The 18,818-nt window shown below is 46.5% G+C and overlaps 1 protein-coding gene across 7 annotated transcripts in view; it reads left to right on the top strand.

Moving 5' to 3' along the window:
- The first annotated feature begins 520 nt into the window (after positions 1 to 520).
- The window catches only part of PROX1 (prospero homeobox 1), a 49,070-nt gene continuing 30,772 nt past the window's right edge, over positions 521 to 18,818 (top strand). The window contains exons 1-4 of one of the 7 annotated variants that reach the window (XM_054196144.1): positions 521 to 740; positions 1,052 to 1,121; positions 8,425 to 10,215; positions 16,754 to 16,859. In XM_054196144.1, coding sequence (XP_054052119.1) covers positions 8,492 to 10,215; positions 16,754 to 16,859 — 1,830 coding nt within the window. In that variant the 5' untranslated portion in view covers positions 521 to 740; positions 1,052 to 1,121; positions 8,425 to 8,491. Of the gene's footprint in view, positions 741 to 1,034; positions 1,122 to 1,215; positions 1,271 to 1,315; positions 1,609 to 8,424; positions 10,216 to 16,753; positions 16,860 to 18,818 lie in introns of those variants that run through there. The other 6 variants (XM_054196151.1, XM_054196149.1, XM_054196146.1 and 3 more) reach the window with 6 other exon arrangements.

Genomic DNA, 18,818 nt, shown 5'->3' with positions numbered 1-18,818 from the left:
GCCCCCCCCCCCCCGCCTCGTCCCGTCCCCCCGTCCGTCCCGTCGGCGCTCCCGCCCCGTGGCCGTCCGTCCGTCCGTCCGTCCGTCCGTCCCCCACGCAGGTGCGCGGCCGCCACCACCTTCCCGCGGGGGCGGGGCAGTCCCTCCCCCCCCCCCCGCTCTCCCCTCTCCCCTCTCCCCGCTCCTGCCAAGTTCTCCCCGTTCCCCCCCGTCCGTCCCAAGGAGCCTCCCGATTGGGCGCCGGGCCGGGCTCACGTCACTCCGGAGCGTGACGTCTAGCCTTCCTGTTTCCTTCAGCTGTGTCTTAAAGTAAATCTTGTGGCGGTGCTGGAGCCATCGCTCGGCTCGGCCGGACCCAGCCCCAGCCCCAGCCCCAGCCCCAGCCCTGCCCCGCTCCGCGCTCCGCTCCGCGCCCCGCTCCGCTCCTCTCCGCCCCCGCGGCCCCGCCGCCGCCGTCGCTCGCTCGCCCGCCCGCCCGCCACTCGCCCGCCCGCCCGCGCCGCTCGCCCGCTCGCCCGCCCTCGCCCGATTATCATATTCATCAGCGGCGGGGGCTCTGCCGGCGGCGCGCGTGCTGCCCGCGCGTGGTGCCCGTGTGCGCGCGGGTGGGTGTGCGGGGCGCGTGCGGTGGGTGCGCGGCGCGTGTGCGTGTCCTCGCTCTCCGCCGGCAAAAAAAAAAAAAAAAAAAAAGCCACCAAACACCTCGCCCAGAGGCTCCGTTTCGTCGCCTTTTGCACGGAGTAAGTACCCGCTCCGCGCCCCCGCCGTCCCTCCCCGCTTTTTTGGCCTTTTCGGGTCTTTTCTTTATTTTACTATTTTTTTTTAAAATTTATTTATTTATTTTTTTAAATTCGCACTTGCTTGGGATGCTTTAAATGGTCTGGGGCGGGGAAAATGAAACCCCCGGCAAAATGCTGTTCACCGTTATCGAACCTGTGCCGCTTTTTTTTTTTTTTCCAGGGGAGTTGAGGGGGGGGCTGGGGGTGGGGGGTGGGAAAGGGGGCAAAATTGCACTGACTTTATTAGCTGAGTAGTTTTAATTCCCCGGTAGATAACGCGGTCAGGATTTGTGCGCGCCGCGCCCGATGGAGCGCTCACCGTAGCCTGCCCAGGGCTGGAGAGTAAGTGACCTGCTCGTTGTTAGGTGATCCTCCCCCCCCCCCCCCCGCCCCTCCGCTTCCCCTTGGCTCTCTCGCTGCCACCTTTTGTGGACCGGTCTTTATTTTATTCCGTGGGTTGGAGGGCAGTTTTTGCGGGGACGGAAAACGCAGTCAGTATTTCGCTTCTTTTTTTGTTGTTCCCAGCTTCCTCCTCCTCCCCCCCCGCGTCCCCGCCGAAGTTCCCCATCCCCTGCTTTAAACTCCTGCTCCGGTCCTCTGAGCCTCCTCTTTGTCTTGTTTATTATAGCTGCCTTTCTTTTTGTCTCTTCCAATTTGCTTGTCATTTGCATGTCGCTAGTTCTCCTTTTTAACCCAAACCGGGAGGGCAGGGACTTTTTATTCTTATTCTTCTTATCCTTGCGATTACTTTATTATTTTTTTTTTTTTCATTTCCAAGGGTGGGACGAGCTGCGAATTGTGGAAATGTATAGAAAATGGGATTTGAGTGGTAGGTAGCGAGCACATGAGAAGAGATCAAATGCAAGTCGCGGGATAAGAGCCTTGATCTGGGAAAAGATTAGGATTATTGGTACTTTCCGTTTGTTTGGTTGTTGTTTGTTTTTTCTTGGGGGGGGGACTTAATTTTTTTCTTAGCCTTTGATGGAGCTCTTTCTTGGCTTTTTTCATTTTCTCTTTATCGGCTGAGTGACCCAGAGCACTTTGCCATGTGTTTAAGCGGAGTTAAAGCGCAGGAGGGAACGGTGCCGGGGGGGGGGCGTGGGGGCTGCGCGGAGGGGGCGCGCAGAGCTGTGTTTGGGGTGAGCGGCCCGGGATGGGGGGGGGGGGAGGGGGGGGGCGCCGAAAATGCGGGGCCCGACAGGAGCGGGCGGCCCGTCGGGCAGCCCGGGGCACAGCTCCGCGGGGGCGGAGCGGGGCCGCCCCGGGGTCCGCGGTTCTTTGGGGAGGCGGAGGCGGGGGGGGAGAAGAAAGAAACTTGCGCGTATCTCCCGCGGTCGCTGTGCGGCGGGGCGGTGGCTGGAGGGGCAGGGCCGCCGGGGGCGCGGGCAGGTGCGCGGGGTGCGGACAGGTGCGCGCATGGGCGGGCGGCTGCGGAGCGGGGCGCGGGCGTGGGCCCGGTGCGGCCGGGCCGGGTGGCGGGGTCAGCCTCGGAAAGCAAATCGGTAACGGTATGTCTGCGGGGGGGGGTGTGTCGGTGCGCCCGAAAGGCTCGACCGAGGTGGGATGGAGCCGTCGGGGGGGGTCGGTGTCACCTACGTGTGCCCCGTCTGCGGAAAGAACGGATACGGGGGATGTTAACTTCTTATCTCTGACAAAGTCGGAGATGTCAGTCACGGCTGGCGGGGGAAGCGGCTGCAGACTAGAGGTGCCCTTGAATGTCGGGCAAAAGTTGCCAGGGCGAGGATTTGGAATCCCATTGGTTTCCCACTGGTCCTGAGTGCTGGCGGTGAACGCCGTGGCGTTTCTGGCTGCGTGGCGAGTGTCACCCCAAAACCCTCATCCGGGTCTGGGGACAGGTTGGGGGCACGTGGAAGCGCATCCGCACATCCATGGCTGTTGGTCGGTGGCGGAAAGGTCCGGTGTTGTCTAATGCAGGGTACAGAAATGCGTCTGTGTCACTACAAGGTGTAAAAGCTCAGATTATTTGTCACTTCCATCATCTGTAGAGGTTTGGCAGCACGAAGGATGAATTATACGGAGGCAGTTTCCTTACCCGTAGATTTGCATGTGGCACATACCCTTTATGTCGTCTTCTCGCAGTTTTTCTGCGAGTTGCCATCAATCACATAAAGTTTACGACCACTGCAGCTCATTTTGCATTTATTTTATCTGCTTTTTGTCCAGAGCTTACCTTTAACAGCAATATTGCGTACTGTGAAATGTTTATTAATACTCAGGGGTAGACAGAGTATCAACATTTCATGAGTTGAACTGCGATAAAAAGTACAATGTATATACTTTTCGCTAACAGCTCCCTATTAAATTATTCTGTAAAGTATCGTGCATTCGCTGAATGGCACTGTCGGTATATACAGTTAACTTTCCTGCCAGTTGAACTCCGAGGCCTCTCAGTTTATATGACTTGTCTTTTTTATGATCGGTCGATAAATTAAGATAGTCGTAAGAATGGACACATTTTGAAATTGAAGTTTGATTTGATTCAGGGCAGAATTGTAAATACTGCAATTTGTAGTCACTAAATCATGATTTATTCTGTTTCAAAGTGCAGCCTAACTGCTAGATTAACTAATTCAAGAATTGTGATTTAATGACACCGTGTAGCATGGAAAAAAAATATCTTGGAAAACTTGGGCTGAGTTCGTAGTAGGAATCTTGTGAATGTTTCAGTATTGTCTCTGCACAGAGACCATGTGAGTTATTTTTCTTCACGATCAGTGAAATAACAAGGACCAAACTGGCCTGAGAGGAGGAAAATGTTTTCAATTTTATACCTTGAGCAGATTGATTTCCTTTTCCCGTTCAAAGAATCGGTTTCCTCAAGCAGTGCGAGGCACAGATACGTGATGGAGGGCCCTGCATCTCCCTAAAATAAAGGCCTGAACTAATGAGATCCCGAATCCCTCCTGTTAGCGAGCTCTGGCAATTCCCCCTGTAGTCAATGGGCATCGAGGATGTTTGGCATTCGCAGGAATTGCTGAGTACCGTGCTGGATTGGGCCCTGGCTGTCACCGGGTTCTTAAAACGAGGGTGGCTTTTTCCTTTAAGGCTGAAGAGCAGGTAGGGTAATTTTGAAGTAAGTCAGGCTCTAATTTTTACTTCTTGTGGAGAAATCCTAATAAAGTAGTTGCTGCTGCATAATTAGTTGCTCATCATTTCTGCCTTGTTTCAAATTCTGTGATTACATGTCACAGCTAAGGGAGCTGGATAACCCCTTCCCCCAAGAAAACTTGTGTCAGAGCTGTATGAAGAGGTAGTACTTTCTCATTAGTGGCCGTCGTGATTTTAGCGCTGAACAGATCTGTGGTGAATAGATGTCATCTGTTCTTCAGATTTTAGCTGCGGTTTTGTGCGTGAAATGCTGTTGACTGGAATAATTTTCATCCTGCGCTTCCTGGCTGATTCTGGCAAAGCCGTACCCCGTGTAGCGCTTTAGAGTGAAAGATCTAAATATTTCTATTAGCAGAAGCGTGTTAAATTTCTTGTGTGGTATTGGCATAATGGGCTGACGTGAAGCAGGCAGACGCTGGACCAAAGGAAGTAGACGGCTTGTGAAAAGATAGGAACAATTTCAGCTCTCTAAACTGGTATCTCCTTGAATTGATCCATGAATATTTGTCAAGTTTAGCACTTTGCTACTGTGTATTTAATGGCTGTTTAGTTTAGGCTGGGGTCCTTCAGACTGGCTGAGGAGGGTGAGTTTGAATTTACATCTCTTTTGCATCTTTTAGGTGTATGAATTAATCTGGGAGAAAATGATCCGCATCTTTGTAGATCAAGATGAGTTAACAAAATTGATTACAGAAATTGATTTATTTGTAATGAGTGCGGTTAAATACCTGACATTATATTCCTTTCTAAAGACCGCGCTGCCCAAAGGTTTGGTAACAGTAACTCTTGGATACCTAGAAATTAATCTGTTTCCAGTTGAAATGTCAATGCATATCAAATGGTTATGAAATAAACCCAAGCCTGTAGCTGCTGTGCTGTTTAGAGGTTATTCATAGCTACATTTTAATCCTATCTCCTTAAACAAAAGTTTTGAAAGTAAATTTGTAAATAAAATACTGCTAGCTACGTTTATGCGTGGACTTAGAAAGTGCTGAGGCCCTTGATATGATTTTTAATTACATGGGCATGGAAAATGTTCGGTTTCTGAGAAAGCCGCGTCCTGTGAGTTGAGGCTCGAGATGCGGAGGGTAAATTTAACATAAACTACACTTGGCATGCAAGGACTATCGAAAGTGACATGTAAAGCAAATTTAACCTCCACAAATTTAAAACTCTGTAACTCGGAAAGAAATGATGCTTCTGAAGATTTCTACACAGATCTTGACAACCTAAGCTATCTTTCTAACTATATATTTCTGGATAGCTGTACAGAGACATTAGATGTATGAAACAGAGTTTTGAGACAATGTGCACCCAAAGTACTGGTACTACTTAAAGGATACAAACTTCCTAATTATTTTTTTTTCCCTTGCAAGGGTTCCTTATTTGTCCAGTTCTAATCTAATCAGCCTCGAAGTCTGCCTGTCGTGGCTGGGATTTTGCATCCCGCTGTATGTGCCATTCCACTTCCCTTGAGGTGTGAATTGGTTTTGGTCCTCTGAGACCAAAATATTAACTGGCCATTCAATCCCTGCTCTGTTTTGTCAGGCTAAAGTGGAGCCATTTCTCATATTTAAGCCGAAAGGCACGTAAGCCGTAAAGCTGGCAGTCTGTAGGCTCGGGATAACACCAGGGCAAATGGAAGACGTTGCTTAATACCCAGGTTAAGTGTACGATAACTCCGATGCTCTCAGCTTCCAGCGAGGGAAGGAGGGGGCATCGCTCCGGAGCACCTCCTGCCGCACATTTGCAGTGGCAGGAATGGGCAGGCGAGCACCTACTGGTACGGGGGCTCGGGGAGAGGAAAATGGACACGGGAGGAAGGATGCGTGGCAATGACCTTCCAACCTGGCGCAGGACAGCCTATTTCCTGAGCTGCTGACTCAAGGGTACAGCGAGCCCTCCCCATGCGTGTCCTTGGTTGGGATTGGGCAAGAGAGAGGGAAGCAGTGGTCAGGCACCTCAAATTTGCTGGGAAATGTGCAAAACTTGAAACCTGACGTGAGTTTTTTGACGTGAGTCTGGGAACTTATTGCTGGATCTCAATCAAGCATAGCTTGACTACAGAAAAGGAAGGAAAAGCGTGAAGGTTTTCGGTGTTGGGGGTTTGGTTTTTTGTTTTTTTCCTATTGGCAAGTATTATCTTTACACAGAATGCCTTTAGAATATCCTATGTGCGGTAAGCAAGAGCTTTTTCAGCTATCTTGCAATTAGTTTATATCGCTTTCAAATGAACACCACCAGATTGAAAGGTCAACCTTGACCCTGGTTTATTCTGTGCCAGTTTTGCTGCTTAAAATCTCCGGTGGAGGTCACCCCTTTCCACCCCCTGAGAACTTTGCCGTTGATTTACAAAAACAACCCTTCTGAAATCCCGACTCCTCCAATTATTTTAGGGAAGACCTAGTTGTTTGAGCCTGATTCTGCCACCTGAAAAACTCCTTTTGCGTTAATGGAGAGAAAGCAGGAGACAGTCTTTTACAACACGTTCTGCCTAGCAGGGCCTGATCCGACCACTGGCACGTAACAGGATTTTGGTATCCCTGGATGCTGGGGGAGTTGCGTGCAGGATGGGATGCTACCCAGTGCGCAGGTGGTAGAATTGGGCCCCTGCAACAGAATTCCTTGTTATTTTATTATTATCGTGAGGTATCCAAACTTCACTTGCTTAATGTGCTTCTTGATAAGGAATGATCTCTGAAGGCAGTGTCCTGATAACAGTGTAAGGCTCTGGATTTCCCATCTGAATTCATGACTTTTTTTTTTTATTTTTATCATTCTTTGCTTTCCTGTATGCAAGGAGCCAGTAATGTAAACAAATACCACGTCCCTTGCATAACTGTCTCTGACACCAAACCTCTGAAAATCCTTTTAGTACATCCAGAATACGTGGGCAAAGGCTGCAGAATAAACATAATGTTTCTAAGTATTAAAAGCCTTTTTTTTTTTCCATCCTGGTTGCAAACTAAGCATTGACTACTGTCTTGATTTTACAGATTATTTCATGCTGAAATTATGCCTATTTGCATGGATAGTCATTCTTTAAAACTAGCCACAGATGCAGTCCTAGGGAGCACGTAGATGTTTTTACAGGTGAACCGAAAGAGATGGGAGCAATTCCAAAAAGTCTGCATGCTGCCTTTGGCAATATACCCTGTTATTGTGAAGATTGTGCTCTGTTAAGCAAATGTAAAGTTTAATATTAGATAAGCCTCGCATGAAAAATATTTTAATTTTCCTCAGTGTTAAATTTTAAGAAACAGGAAAGAGCGTCTAGTGCTTTATGTGCAATGTGAGTTTAGCATCACTAGTTAATAAGTCACAAATTATGTCAAGAGCCTTTTACAAAATGCAAGGAAGTGTGTTATCTTTTTATGCTGTGTTCCTGGGAAACAATGAGAGTTCATATAAAGAGAAGGTATCTTCCTTTCTCACGCAGCTGATTGATGTTATTTCTTTCATCTTTCCATATTTTTTCTCATCTTTTCTGCATGTCACAGGAAATAAGATTCTGTGTATTCAAAATATTACATGTAAGAAGGGCTTTGCTGGGCATTCGAGATATTGTTCTTGGAGATTTTTCTAAAGCAGAGAGATGTGACACTGAACATGCCTCGTTTCTGCTATGCAAAAAATTTAACGTCGTGTATTTTAGTGTAGGAAATGCACAATCTCCAGCTTTTGGTAGTGGGGCTTGCTTGGCGAATATAAGTTAGGAAAAGGCAGGGAATGTATGGGGAATTCAAAACACTGTCGTGGCTAGTCACTGGTACATAGGAGGCTGTGTTAACGAAGTACATTTTGGCCTTTATTTGATCACATCTCTGTAAATATTATAATCCCGACCATAAAATATTTTAATGCATTTTTGCTTTGCTGAATAAATGTTTCCCTAATGATTTAAGAGAGAGTTGATTTTTTTTCCCCAAATGCGTCTATGATTTCTTTGCCTTTCACATACACATATACTATCCTACCTACAATTAAGCGAAAGTTGTTGTTTTGACCTTTGAATGTTTATTTACCAGTTTTATCTCTCTTTAAAAAGCAAAACTACAGTTATGGTTTTTACATCGCAATTGAATTTTTTTAATCCAAATTTTATACAATTTCTTGTTTTAACAATAAATCTTAAATAAGGAGTACTTTCATCTTCTTTTGTAACATGTATCTCAATGCCCTAAATTTAATCAATTGGTTGTCAGAGGCTGTGTTCTTCTAATCTACTCTTTCTTCTGAAGATAAACAGTATCATTTTAGGCATTTGTGCAAGAGAATCATATTACTGGTGCTTAAGCAGTTTTTGCTTTTTTAAATCTTAATCCATCTTAAACCAGTGGAGCAGAAATATTTAAAAATGTTTCATTTCAAGCAGAGTGCATAATAAATTGCAATAATTGTAATGTGCCATAAATCCCAGAGCCTATGCATTTTGCATTTTATTCAGGATTGAGGTCAGGAAATTTGGAGAAATTTAAAGAAAATGATTCATCAGTCCTTTTGTTCTGTTGGCCAGGGTCCCAGGATTCTTGAGCTGAGCCCAGCTGACAAGCTTTTGAAGATGGCACAATAACAGTCCAGTGATGCCTGACCATGACAGCACAGCCCTCTTAAGCAGGCAAACCAAGAGAAGAAGAGTTGACATTGGAGTGAAAAGGACGGTAGGGACAGCATCTGCATTTTTTGCAAAGGCAAGAGCAACGTTTTTTAGTGCCATGAATCCCCAAGGTTCAGAGCAGGATGTCGAGTATTCAGTGGTGCAGCATGCAGATGGGGAAAAGTCAAATGTACTCCGCAAGCTGCTGAAGAGGGCGAACTCATATGAAGATGCCATGATGCCTTTTCCAGGAGCAACCATAATTTCCCAGCTGTTGAAAAATAACATGAACAAAAATGGTGGCACGGAGCCCAGTTTCCAAGCCAGCGGTCTCTCTAGTACAGGCTCAGAAGTACATCAGGAGGATGTATGCAGCAACTCTTCAAGAGACAGCCCCCAAGAGTGTCTTTCCCCTTTTGGCAGGCCGACTATGAGCCAGTTTGATGTGGATCGGTTATGCGACGAGCACCTGAGAGCTAAACGCGCCCGGGTTGAGAATATAATTCGGGGTATGAGCCATTCCCCTAGCGTGGCATTAAGGGGCAATGAAAACGAAAGAGAAATAGCTCCGCAGTCTGTGAGTCCCCGAGAAAGTTACAGAGAAAACAAACGCAAGCAAAAGCTGCCGCAACAGCAGCAGCAGAGTTTCCAGCAGCTGGTTTCGGCGAGGAAAGAGCAGAAGCGAGAGGAGCGCAGACAGCTGAAGCAGCAGCTGGAGGACATGCAGAAGCAGCTGCGCCAGCTGCAGGAGAAGTTCTACCAGATCTATGACAGCACCGACTCCGAAAATGATGAAGATGGCAACCTGTCTGAAGACAGCATGCGCTCCGAAACCATGGATGCGAGGGGCGGCGACTCCGTCGGCAGGTCGGACAACGAGATGTGTGAGCTGGACCCGGGGCAGTTCATCGACCGGGCGCGAGCCCTCATCCGGGAGCAGGAGATCGTGGAGAACAAACCGAAAAGAGAAGGTCCCAAGGAGAAGGAGCAAGGGCCAAACGCCTTCCACCCTGAAGGCAAACATTTGGCTGAGACGCTGAAGCAGGAGCTCAACACCGCCATGTCGCAAGTTGTGGACACGGTGGTCAAGGTTTTCTCGTCCAAGCCCTCCCGCCAGCTTCCTCAGGTCTTCCCGCCTCTCCAGATCCCGCAGGCGAGGTTCGCCGTCAATGGGGAGAACCACAACTTCCACACGGCCAACCAGCGCCTCCAGTGCTTCGGGGACGTCATCATTCCCAACCCCCTCGACACCTTCGGCAGCGTCCCCATGCCCGGCGCCACCGACCAAACCGAGGCGCTGCCCCTTGTCGTCCGCAAAAACTCCTCCGACCAATCCGCCTCGGCCCCGCCGGCCGGCGGCCATCACGCCTCCCTGCACCAGTCCCCGCTCTCGGCCACTGCCGGCTTCTCCACCTCCTCTTTCCGCCACCCCTTCCCTCTGCCCCTCATGGCCTACCCCTTCCAGAGCCCCCTGGGCGCCCCGTCGGCCTCCTTCCCGGGGAAAGATCGCGCCTCCCCCGAATCCCTCGACCTGACCCGGGAGACCACCAGCCTGAGGACCAAGATGTCGTCGCACCACATGAACCACCACCCCTGCTCGCCGGCCCACCCCCCCAGCGCTGCCGAGGGCCTCTCCTTGTCCCTCATAAAATCCGAGTGTGGCGACCTGCAAGACATGTCTGAAATCTCGCCCTACTCGGGAAGTGCAATATCCTTTTTGAAACATGAGCAATAACCCGGTGGTGGCCAGCGGGAGAGGACAAGGGGCCATGCCCACACCCCGGGGCTTCCCCCAGGGGCTGCAGGAGCGGGGCAGTCATGGGGGAGCGGGTGGGGGGCTTGGAGAGGCCAAATAAAACACCGGGTGTTGGCTGGTGGCGCTCCTTCAGCAACAGCGTTCACGTAAAAGAGCCACCCGCCCTCCCCAAGCCTTTTAGACCATCCCGTGGGGTCAGAAACTGAGCCAAGCCCACAGCCCAGGTGCTGGTGGGTTTCCCGGGGGCCGGTGGCTCCTTCCGCAGGCAGGGAGGTGATGGAGGGGGCATCGCCCTCGGCCAAAAACCTTTCAAGCCGCGGCTGCCTCCTTTCCCTCCCCTGCCAGGCCAACACGCGACCTGCGTTAATGGTGTCATGGCTGTGGCTCACAGGGAGCCACGGTGCGGTCATCGTGAGCCTTCAGCTCTCAAGCCCGTAAGGGAAACGAAGCACAAAAGACACAGGTACTGATATATTCAGGCTGCATCAAGTTCTTTCCCCCACCCAGAGGTCTGTTCCTCAGCCCTTGTGCAGCTGCCTGCTATGCATGATTAACCTCTGTTCAGCCATACACAGAAATCTTTTGTCCTAACATACACAAAGCAAATTATTTTGGAAAGCTAGAGAGAACAATTAAATATAAAACTTCAGCTGTATTAAATTTACAGGACACTTCCCCTGCTTAAAAAAAAAAAAAAAAAAAGATAATAATAAAATCTCTCTTTTTAGCTCAATAGCAGGCTTTAGTTAGGGGAAAAAAATACATCTCTGCCTTTATTTAGGCATATCCAGACATAGTAATGATCTTTCTTTTTTCCTGGAAACTAGTACTAGATTTATTATTTTTTCTTTTTTAGCAATAACACCTCCCACTCCTTGCATCTTTTCCCCTAATGTGCTTTTTGGTCAAAAGATTTTCCTTCCAAGTACAGTCGTATTAAAAGTGAATAAAATACCATGTTTGCCCGATGCTAAAATTGAGGATTTTGAATGAAGGGTAGATCGACATTTTATCCCAGCTCCAAGAGCCCAGCAGCAGGCAACAGCACAAGTACAGAGCCTTAGATGCAGCTAATTTCGTTCCTCAGCTGATGAAAGTAATAGCGACTGAATAACTCTGTCCCTCTGCTGAGGAACTTGTCCCCTTTCCAGGGTGAAGGCAGATGCACGAGGCTGTGCCCCATCACTGGGTATCTTCTAGGCGATTAATAACTCTGGTGGTGGTTTCAGATAAATTTAATCACATTTCATGTAGACGTGTTAAATCCTCAGGAGGGTGCTGGCAGGGCTCAAGACTGGTTACCTGGACTTCCCATCCCTCCCATGGCAGTGGGCACCACTGGGATGAAGGCAGGAGCTGCAGATTCAGAGCCCATCACCACCAGGCTTTGGTCTAACTTAGGTCAAGTCTGAGTCAAGAATTGCTGCTGTCTGACCTGTATGAATAGTCCCAGTTCTACAGGGGGAAGGGTTCCCAGTTTGAAAGCACCTTCCGTAGCTGTTGGTGTTTGAAAGAGCCAGCTGGTAGCAGACATGACCTTTGAGGGACCTCTGTGCCGAAAGAGGATCTCTCTGCTGTATCGGTAGCAGGGAAATCTTTAGCTCGTCATGTAAGTTGTATGGCAAAACGGAGGAGTTGGTCTAACGCCAGCATCACTCGCAGTAATTGCCAGTTACTTTTGGAGATCTAAAATGAAAATCTTTCTTGCATATTGAAATGCAAGCTGCGATGCTCGGAAAGCAGTCCTGAGGTCAACAGGAGCGGCAGCCGAGGGCAAGACTCAGGCCAGACCAATTAAGTAATTTTTACCAAACAGTATAGCGGCATACTAATTGTTTTTGTATAAAAGTAGTTCTATCCTGGGAGAGGAGCGATCAGAGATGAAAAATGCGAAGTGTGTGAACTAGGAGTAGTTCTAGGGCTGCACGTGATCCTCTTCAGCCGTGGAGCATCTCTCCCTCACCCCTGCCGTTTCTCCCCCTTTCTCCTGCTCCTTCTCGGTCACTAATGGAGCTTGTTGCTTCTGCCAAAACAGGGGTGTGAGAGTCCCCTGCCACTGCGAGGCTTAGCCAGGGGAAACGCCGGGTGCTAGAGTGATTCCCTTCCTCCTCCCTTGCCCCCCGGAAGCACTCTGACTTTCCCACCTAGATGCTGTTGCAGGCCGGAGTTTGATCTGGGCTTAGATACAGACCTGTTGGCAAAAAAGGGATTTATTAAACAGCGCTTCTACAGAATGTGTACCCTGGTATGTGGCTCAGCTGTGGGGATGTATGTTTTTTCTAGCAGCGGCTCATTTTGTCCAGGTAGCTTACAGTTTCCAGGGCAAGGCGCAGTAAGGATCTTGGTTTGTTTGTGGTCGATTCTGTTGCGGCGCTTTTATTTTACATGGTTGAATGTGCACATATAGGGAATATATTTCTTGAGAGAAGCAGATCTTTCTTCCCTGCAGAAAGCAACATCTGTTTTCCTGGACAATGCAGCCAGGATGAGAACATAAGACTAGCAGATACAGCCAAGTTCAGGTTTTAGTAGTAAGCTAAAACACTGAACTAGCCTGGTTTTTGGTTTTTTGGGTTTTGTTCGTTCTTTTTTAACCAACGCCTGTAAAATGTATCTGACCGTTCTTTGCTGAATTGCAGAAGGAAATGGTTAATGTTTGCGTATGTCGCTAAACAAGATAAGATGCACCTGCAGCATGAATTCCCATCTTGGTCATGAATGCAGCCTGTATCTTTGCAAGCTAATCTGTTTAATCAAATATTAAGTTTTATTCAAATTCCAAAAGAAACAGACAGCGAATTGTTTTTCTGCATGGTCTTCCTTTGTCATGCATCCTCTTTGCATCTCAAGAAAAATAGCCTTGTTCAGTCCCAAAGCATTTGCATAGATCAAAATTGAAGCACAACAGTAGTTTGTGTGCTGTTAAGACATCTGTAAAGGTGAAGAAGTTTAGCATGCTCTCCCTGGCAGAAGGGCTTTAAAACATTAGTGAAACTTTCTACAATTTTATTTATTTTTAAACAGAATTCCAATCCAACTGGAATGAGTTTCACAGTCCCAATATGTGAAAGCTATAATTAGTGAATTACGACATTTTGAAATGAGGAGTTATTACATCTGACTAGAATTAAACTAATTAAACTTTTTAAAAAAATGAGCGATTGTACAGCAAACTGGATAACTCCGTGCTGTTGATAAAACCTGGGCGATGAACAAATACTTTCCAGCCAGCCTGATCTTTGGAGGGTCTTGAAGATGCTCTGAGATACAGCTCTTTGGAGCTTTGCTGATTAAAAGCACCAGAGGTGTAACTTAAGGAGCAGCTTGGCTTTGCTAGTGTAGATTTTTTACCTGATACAGCCTATTCTTACCTCTTTTCCTTCAGCTCAATACCTGTGTGGGCTAGAAAAGCCTGTTAGAGCATTTGTGTGAGCTCAGGCTGAGAGTAACAGGAGTGAAAGATCATCTCTGCCGAAAAATGTTTTTGCAAAAGGAGAGCGTTACCTGGGAGGATTGAAGTGCAAATGAGTCAAATGCTGTGCAATGCCACCCCTGTGCCTCTCTGGTTAAAACACACGGGAGTGTGAATGCGTTTCATGCCCAGTCTTTCCCTCCCTATTTCTTAGCGTTTTGCCTTTTTGCTGCTGCGTGAGGTGAGGCTGCGCTGTACTGTGTAAACGCACGACGCCGAGACTCTCAGGTTGTTTGAACACCGCTTTAGGTTCAGCTGCAGTACACTGTTCCTCTGATCTTTTATGTTCCTGAGCAGATGTCTTTCATTAATTTATGGATTTATCATCTTTTCTTTCGCTCCTTTTTTTTTCCTTCTTCTTTTTTTTTTTTTTTTTTTTTACACCTGGCAGCTGGCTCAAGTTTCAGCAGTTATTGTCTATTTTGCATTACCCATAGAATTGAATGTCATCTGTCTTCACAAAGCTATAGCTAAGAGAATTGAGGCAAGCCACACGAGCTGCTGGGACAGAGCTTGTTTGCGTTCCATTCGGCACCCCTCCTCCCTTTACCTCCTTAATATTTATTTGTGCTCGTTTTCTTTCCTGGCCTTGAATGGGGCTTAGCTCGTGTTCGGTACAGCTGTATGTTTACTGAATCTATTTCATCATGAGTCATTGTGCGTGTGTAAGTATCCTGGAAACAGCTAGTGCTTTCTTGGAAGAACAGTTGCTTTTCAGCCCAAGCACTTAAAAAGGAAATTAAGCAATTGGTCAGTTCAGGTTTTTTTTTTCTGAAATAGCAATGGGTTATCTAATTCTTAGCTCTTAAGTCTGTCAGTAACTATTTTTTGCTAGATTATTACAGATCATATCTTTTATCACAGTAAAGCGTTAACCTCAGGATCAAGATATACAGATTCGTTGCATATTTGATATCGCTTTAAGGCTGCCAAGTGCTTAAGAACAAGTATAATTTTAATAAAAAATGGATTTCTGGGAATTTGAGTCTCAGAACATCTTTTAATACATGTTTCATTCAATATCAATATCCTCTGGCATTAGAGCACAAAATATTTAAAAATCCTAAATGCAGAAGGAATCCAAATGCTTAGACAACTGTCTAATATGCTTAAATCCGGCAAATATGAGAGCTTTTTTTGAAAGTTTAAGTCCGTCTTTGAGCTGGCACTGAAAGAGAATGTACGCCAAACCTGATATTAACACGTTGTCGGCATCAGAGAAATTGCAAATTAAGGAGATTTAGGATTATTTTTTTCCTTTTACTTATTGGAGCACCCCTTTGGACCCCCACTCTCCCGAAAGGATCGCATAACAAAATGGATTTCTGGCGTAGAAGTTTTGATTTGTCTAAAACTCTTATCACTAAGCAATAGGTGACAGCTTGCTACTATTATTTCACTTACGTATTTTGACAGATGGCACTGCAGAGTGTAATGCTCTTTTAGACTTCTCTATCACTCTAATGGAGGTAGCTGGAGGTTCTTTCAACTCTTCTCTTGGCACAAGAAGTATGTCAGTCATAAATTATCTTCTTTGTAATCATTAAGCATCTAAAACAAAATGCAAGTTCAGCTGAGCCGTTTTCCATGTACTTCCAGATAATAAGAGGTTTTTAAACTAATATTGTCAATGACTTTTTTTTTTTTTAAATGGTGCATTTTTTCCAAACTAAAAATGAACCTTATGACTGAAATAAAGGGAGAGGGTTTCAGCAGATTTCCTAAATTAAAGAAAAAGGAATTCTGCTGAAAAAAGCCTAGCTAATCAACAGTAGCCTGCTGATAAAAATTAGTCTGGGTTTCCCGTCTCAAGGCCTGGAATGAGATGTTCCGTGCTGACGCGTGCCCGGCCGTAAGGTGGAAGAGGCACCTTGGCAGCAGCGCATCTGTCAACTTGGTTGACCTCCCCCCCACCGTAAGGTGTGAACCGAGTGAAATTTTCAACAATTGTGTTCAGGAGAAACAGTCCTTAGAGAAGCTTCTGGGAAGAACCCTTAATTGACCTTGTGGGGGCCACATTGATTTTCTCCACGTGCATCTTCATTTCTGATAAATTATAAAGCCATTAATTTGCTGAGGAAATGGCAGGGCCAGCCTGCGGCACAGATGTGACCAGAGCCGTCCTAGCACGCAGTACACAAAAGAGAGCCAAGAAGCTGGGAGAAAAATCAGCAAGCCGAGATTGTTATGGTTAGCTTCACATTCCCTTGGGAACTCTTTTAGTTGCTTCTGTTTACAGATCTAAAAGGTAATGATGTTTCCAGGATAAATAGGCTGCCTTATAGGGTAAGTGGCCATTTATTGATCTGCTAGCCCACATTTATTGATTGGTTAGCCCCAAATACAGCTCTGTTCTCCGAGGAGTTAACTGTGTAAATCAGGAGGCGACAAGTTTTGGGGGGGGTGGGTGGGTATTGAGCGGCAGAGGGGCTCTGCCTGCTACAAATTTCGCTTTGATTTGCAAGGCAGCCACTGGAGCAAAGCACCGGCAGGATTAGAGAGAGTTACTCAAGATGTTAAAATTTATCGACACGAGTGAAACAGAGGAAACGTACCGCCTGTAGAAAACATTGCTCAAAATGATAAAGCGCCTCCGATTGTCTCAATGTGCCGTAGCTTTCTTTTGTGCAAGTGGCACGAGCCTGAGAGAAGCAGAAACTTTAGCTGGAATTGCAAAGGAGAGGGAGAAAAGCTTCCGATAAGTTTTCCGCGGCACATGCTTCGTGCATTTGTTTCCTTAGCAACAAGTGAACATACATATGGTACACAAGCCGTAAACTTGCAAGATTCCCAAGACCCAGCACCAAAACTGATAGGAAAGGCAGGGTTTAAGTTACACGGCCTCGCATCCCTTGTTTAGCTGTTTTACAGAAAACTACAGCGCAGCAATTTAGATGTTAATATTTTCTCCTGTAGTCTGGGGAACTGTAGAGAGTTTAAGGGGGCACTTTGCTAGCTCTGTACCTTCAGAAACAGCTTTCTCAAGAACAGCATTTTCCTTTACTAATTCAATCCTACATGCAGGAAGGCTTGTCACCAAATCACTTGAAAAAGGCCAAGCTCATGTTCTTTTACACCCGGTACCCAAGTTCCAATATGCTGAAAACCTACTTCTCAGACGTAAAGGTAAGAAAATCTCTTTCCCCTCCCCCTCTCCTTGCTGCATGCTATATTTGCTCATGAAATGGTATCATGTTATCATATTAGAGATTAATAATATTTCTGGGTACACAAAGGTTACAGCTGACATTATTCACCTGTTCTTCCTGTTGAGGTGTACCCTGCTCGTGCCTAGACGGGGACAGGGGATGTTTTAAAATTTAAAATAAAAAAATCACTGAAATTTTAGAGCAAAGTAAGAATCATTATTGCCGTAAATGAAACAGTTTCCATTATACATATCCTGTTAAAAAAGGAGATTTTGGTGGTGGTAGAAATGTACTTCCAAGAACATTTTGGAGCAGTTCTGAAGTGCTCCCTTATTGTTTCATTTCGGTTGGTTTCCTCATATTTGTGCTTACATAAGCAGAGTGTAGAATCCCTTTCTTTCTGTCAAAAAGAAACAGTACATTGAAATTCTCCATGCAGAAGCTGCTTAAAAACAAAAGTGATGATTGTCTCTTATTTACAACTTAATTTGTTGTTGATGCAGAGTACACTGAGCATAAGGAGGATGAATAAAGTGACAGATTCAGGCCACATTATTCAAATGAGGATATGAAAGCTGTCGACATACAGCTGCATCCTCCCTCATTCTACAGAATATTAGGACCTCCTGATTTTTTTTCTAAAAGTAATTGTTCCTTCACATCAACTTGATTTTGTGTTAATCATCTAAGTTTTTTTTTTAAAAAACATAGATTGGGTTTTAATGATTATAATGGCATACATGGTGTCATTATCTAAGTAACTTTATAAACATTACATTAGCTTAAATTAGTTTGTTACATTCCCCCCTCCCGAACAAATTACAGAAATCCTTCTTTTAATCACTTCTGGGTTATGGGTTTTTGCGGTCTTAGCGGAAGATTATCCCACAGGTTTGTGAACTTGGCCCAGTTTCTGCTGATCAGTTCTCTGGTCAAGTTTCTTGGCAGTTTTTCCCTTTATTTTTTTCATTTAACATCGCATGCGCTCGCACATCTCAGTACGCTTCTGCCCCTCGCAGCCGTGCCCTTGGAGGTTCCTCTTATTCAATGCCGTGTGCTGAGCGGATGGTGACAACATTTATAAAAAGCGGGGCGGGGGGGGGGAAGCAATACAGGCACTTCCTAGGCTAAATGGCCGGTCAAGAATCGTTAAACACACAAAAAAAGCCGCGCATGGCGCAGCGGGCCAAGTGGAGGGTTTGCTCTCAGAGTGGATCCACCTGGAATGGGAGAATCGGAGGGAGCGTTCCAGGCGATACCACTCCGATGAGCCGCCACAGCCAGATGTAAGGGCTGACAGCGCCGCTCGGCAGGGTCCTGCTCTGCTGCCACCCTGCGCCGTCGCCCCTAGGTGTTGGCACGGCCAGGTACACCCAGGGGTGTATCTGGGTTTTTTCTCCCTGGCATTGCTGCTTTTTTTCCCTCTTTTCAAAAATATATTTCCTTGCGTGTTTGCACGCACACACTGACTTTTGTCTTCTGACAAAGTTGTGTAATAGGCAGAAATTTGCTTTTGTGCCACCCTACATTTATACAGCGCCAGGAGAAACCCAAACCACCCGTGTGGGATGGGGTCATTCGCCCAAAAGCCCTGGGGACACATGACAGGCACACAGGGTCAGCAGCACCACAGAAGCAGGGGTGCAAATACTAGATAATTTTGTGTTTTCTTGGGCTTTTCCTTACCTCTAAATGCTTTGAAGTGCTTTGCATGTGTTTGCAATTTCTCGGGCCAAACGATGCTCCCCCTTTTGCCCACGTGCAGCCCCATTAGCTTCACCACTCCTACTTACGGAAGCAAAAGAACATAATTTGGCTTAAATGGAGCCAGAATGTCCTTGTGGTTTAAGCAGGTGTCCCCTACCAGTACCGATGGGGACTGCTGCTTGCCACTGGAACACTCTCATCCATGAGCTGAAAACACATATGTAAATAG

The sequence above is a fragment of the Rissa tridactyla genome, chromosome 3, assembly GCF_028500815.1.
Source record: "Rissa tridactyla isolate bRisTri1 chromosome 3, bRisTri1.patW.cur.20221130, whole genome shotgun sequence".
In the NCBI taxonomy this organism is placed as follows: Eukaryota; Metazoa; Chordata; class Aves; order Charadriiformes; family Laridae; genus Rissa; species Rissa tridactyla.
Note: the sequence above shows the minus strand (reverse complement) of the source record. Positions and strands in the feature narration are given on the sequence as shown.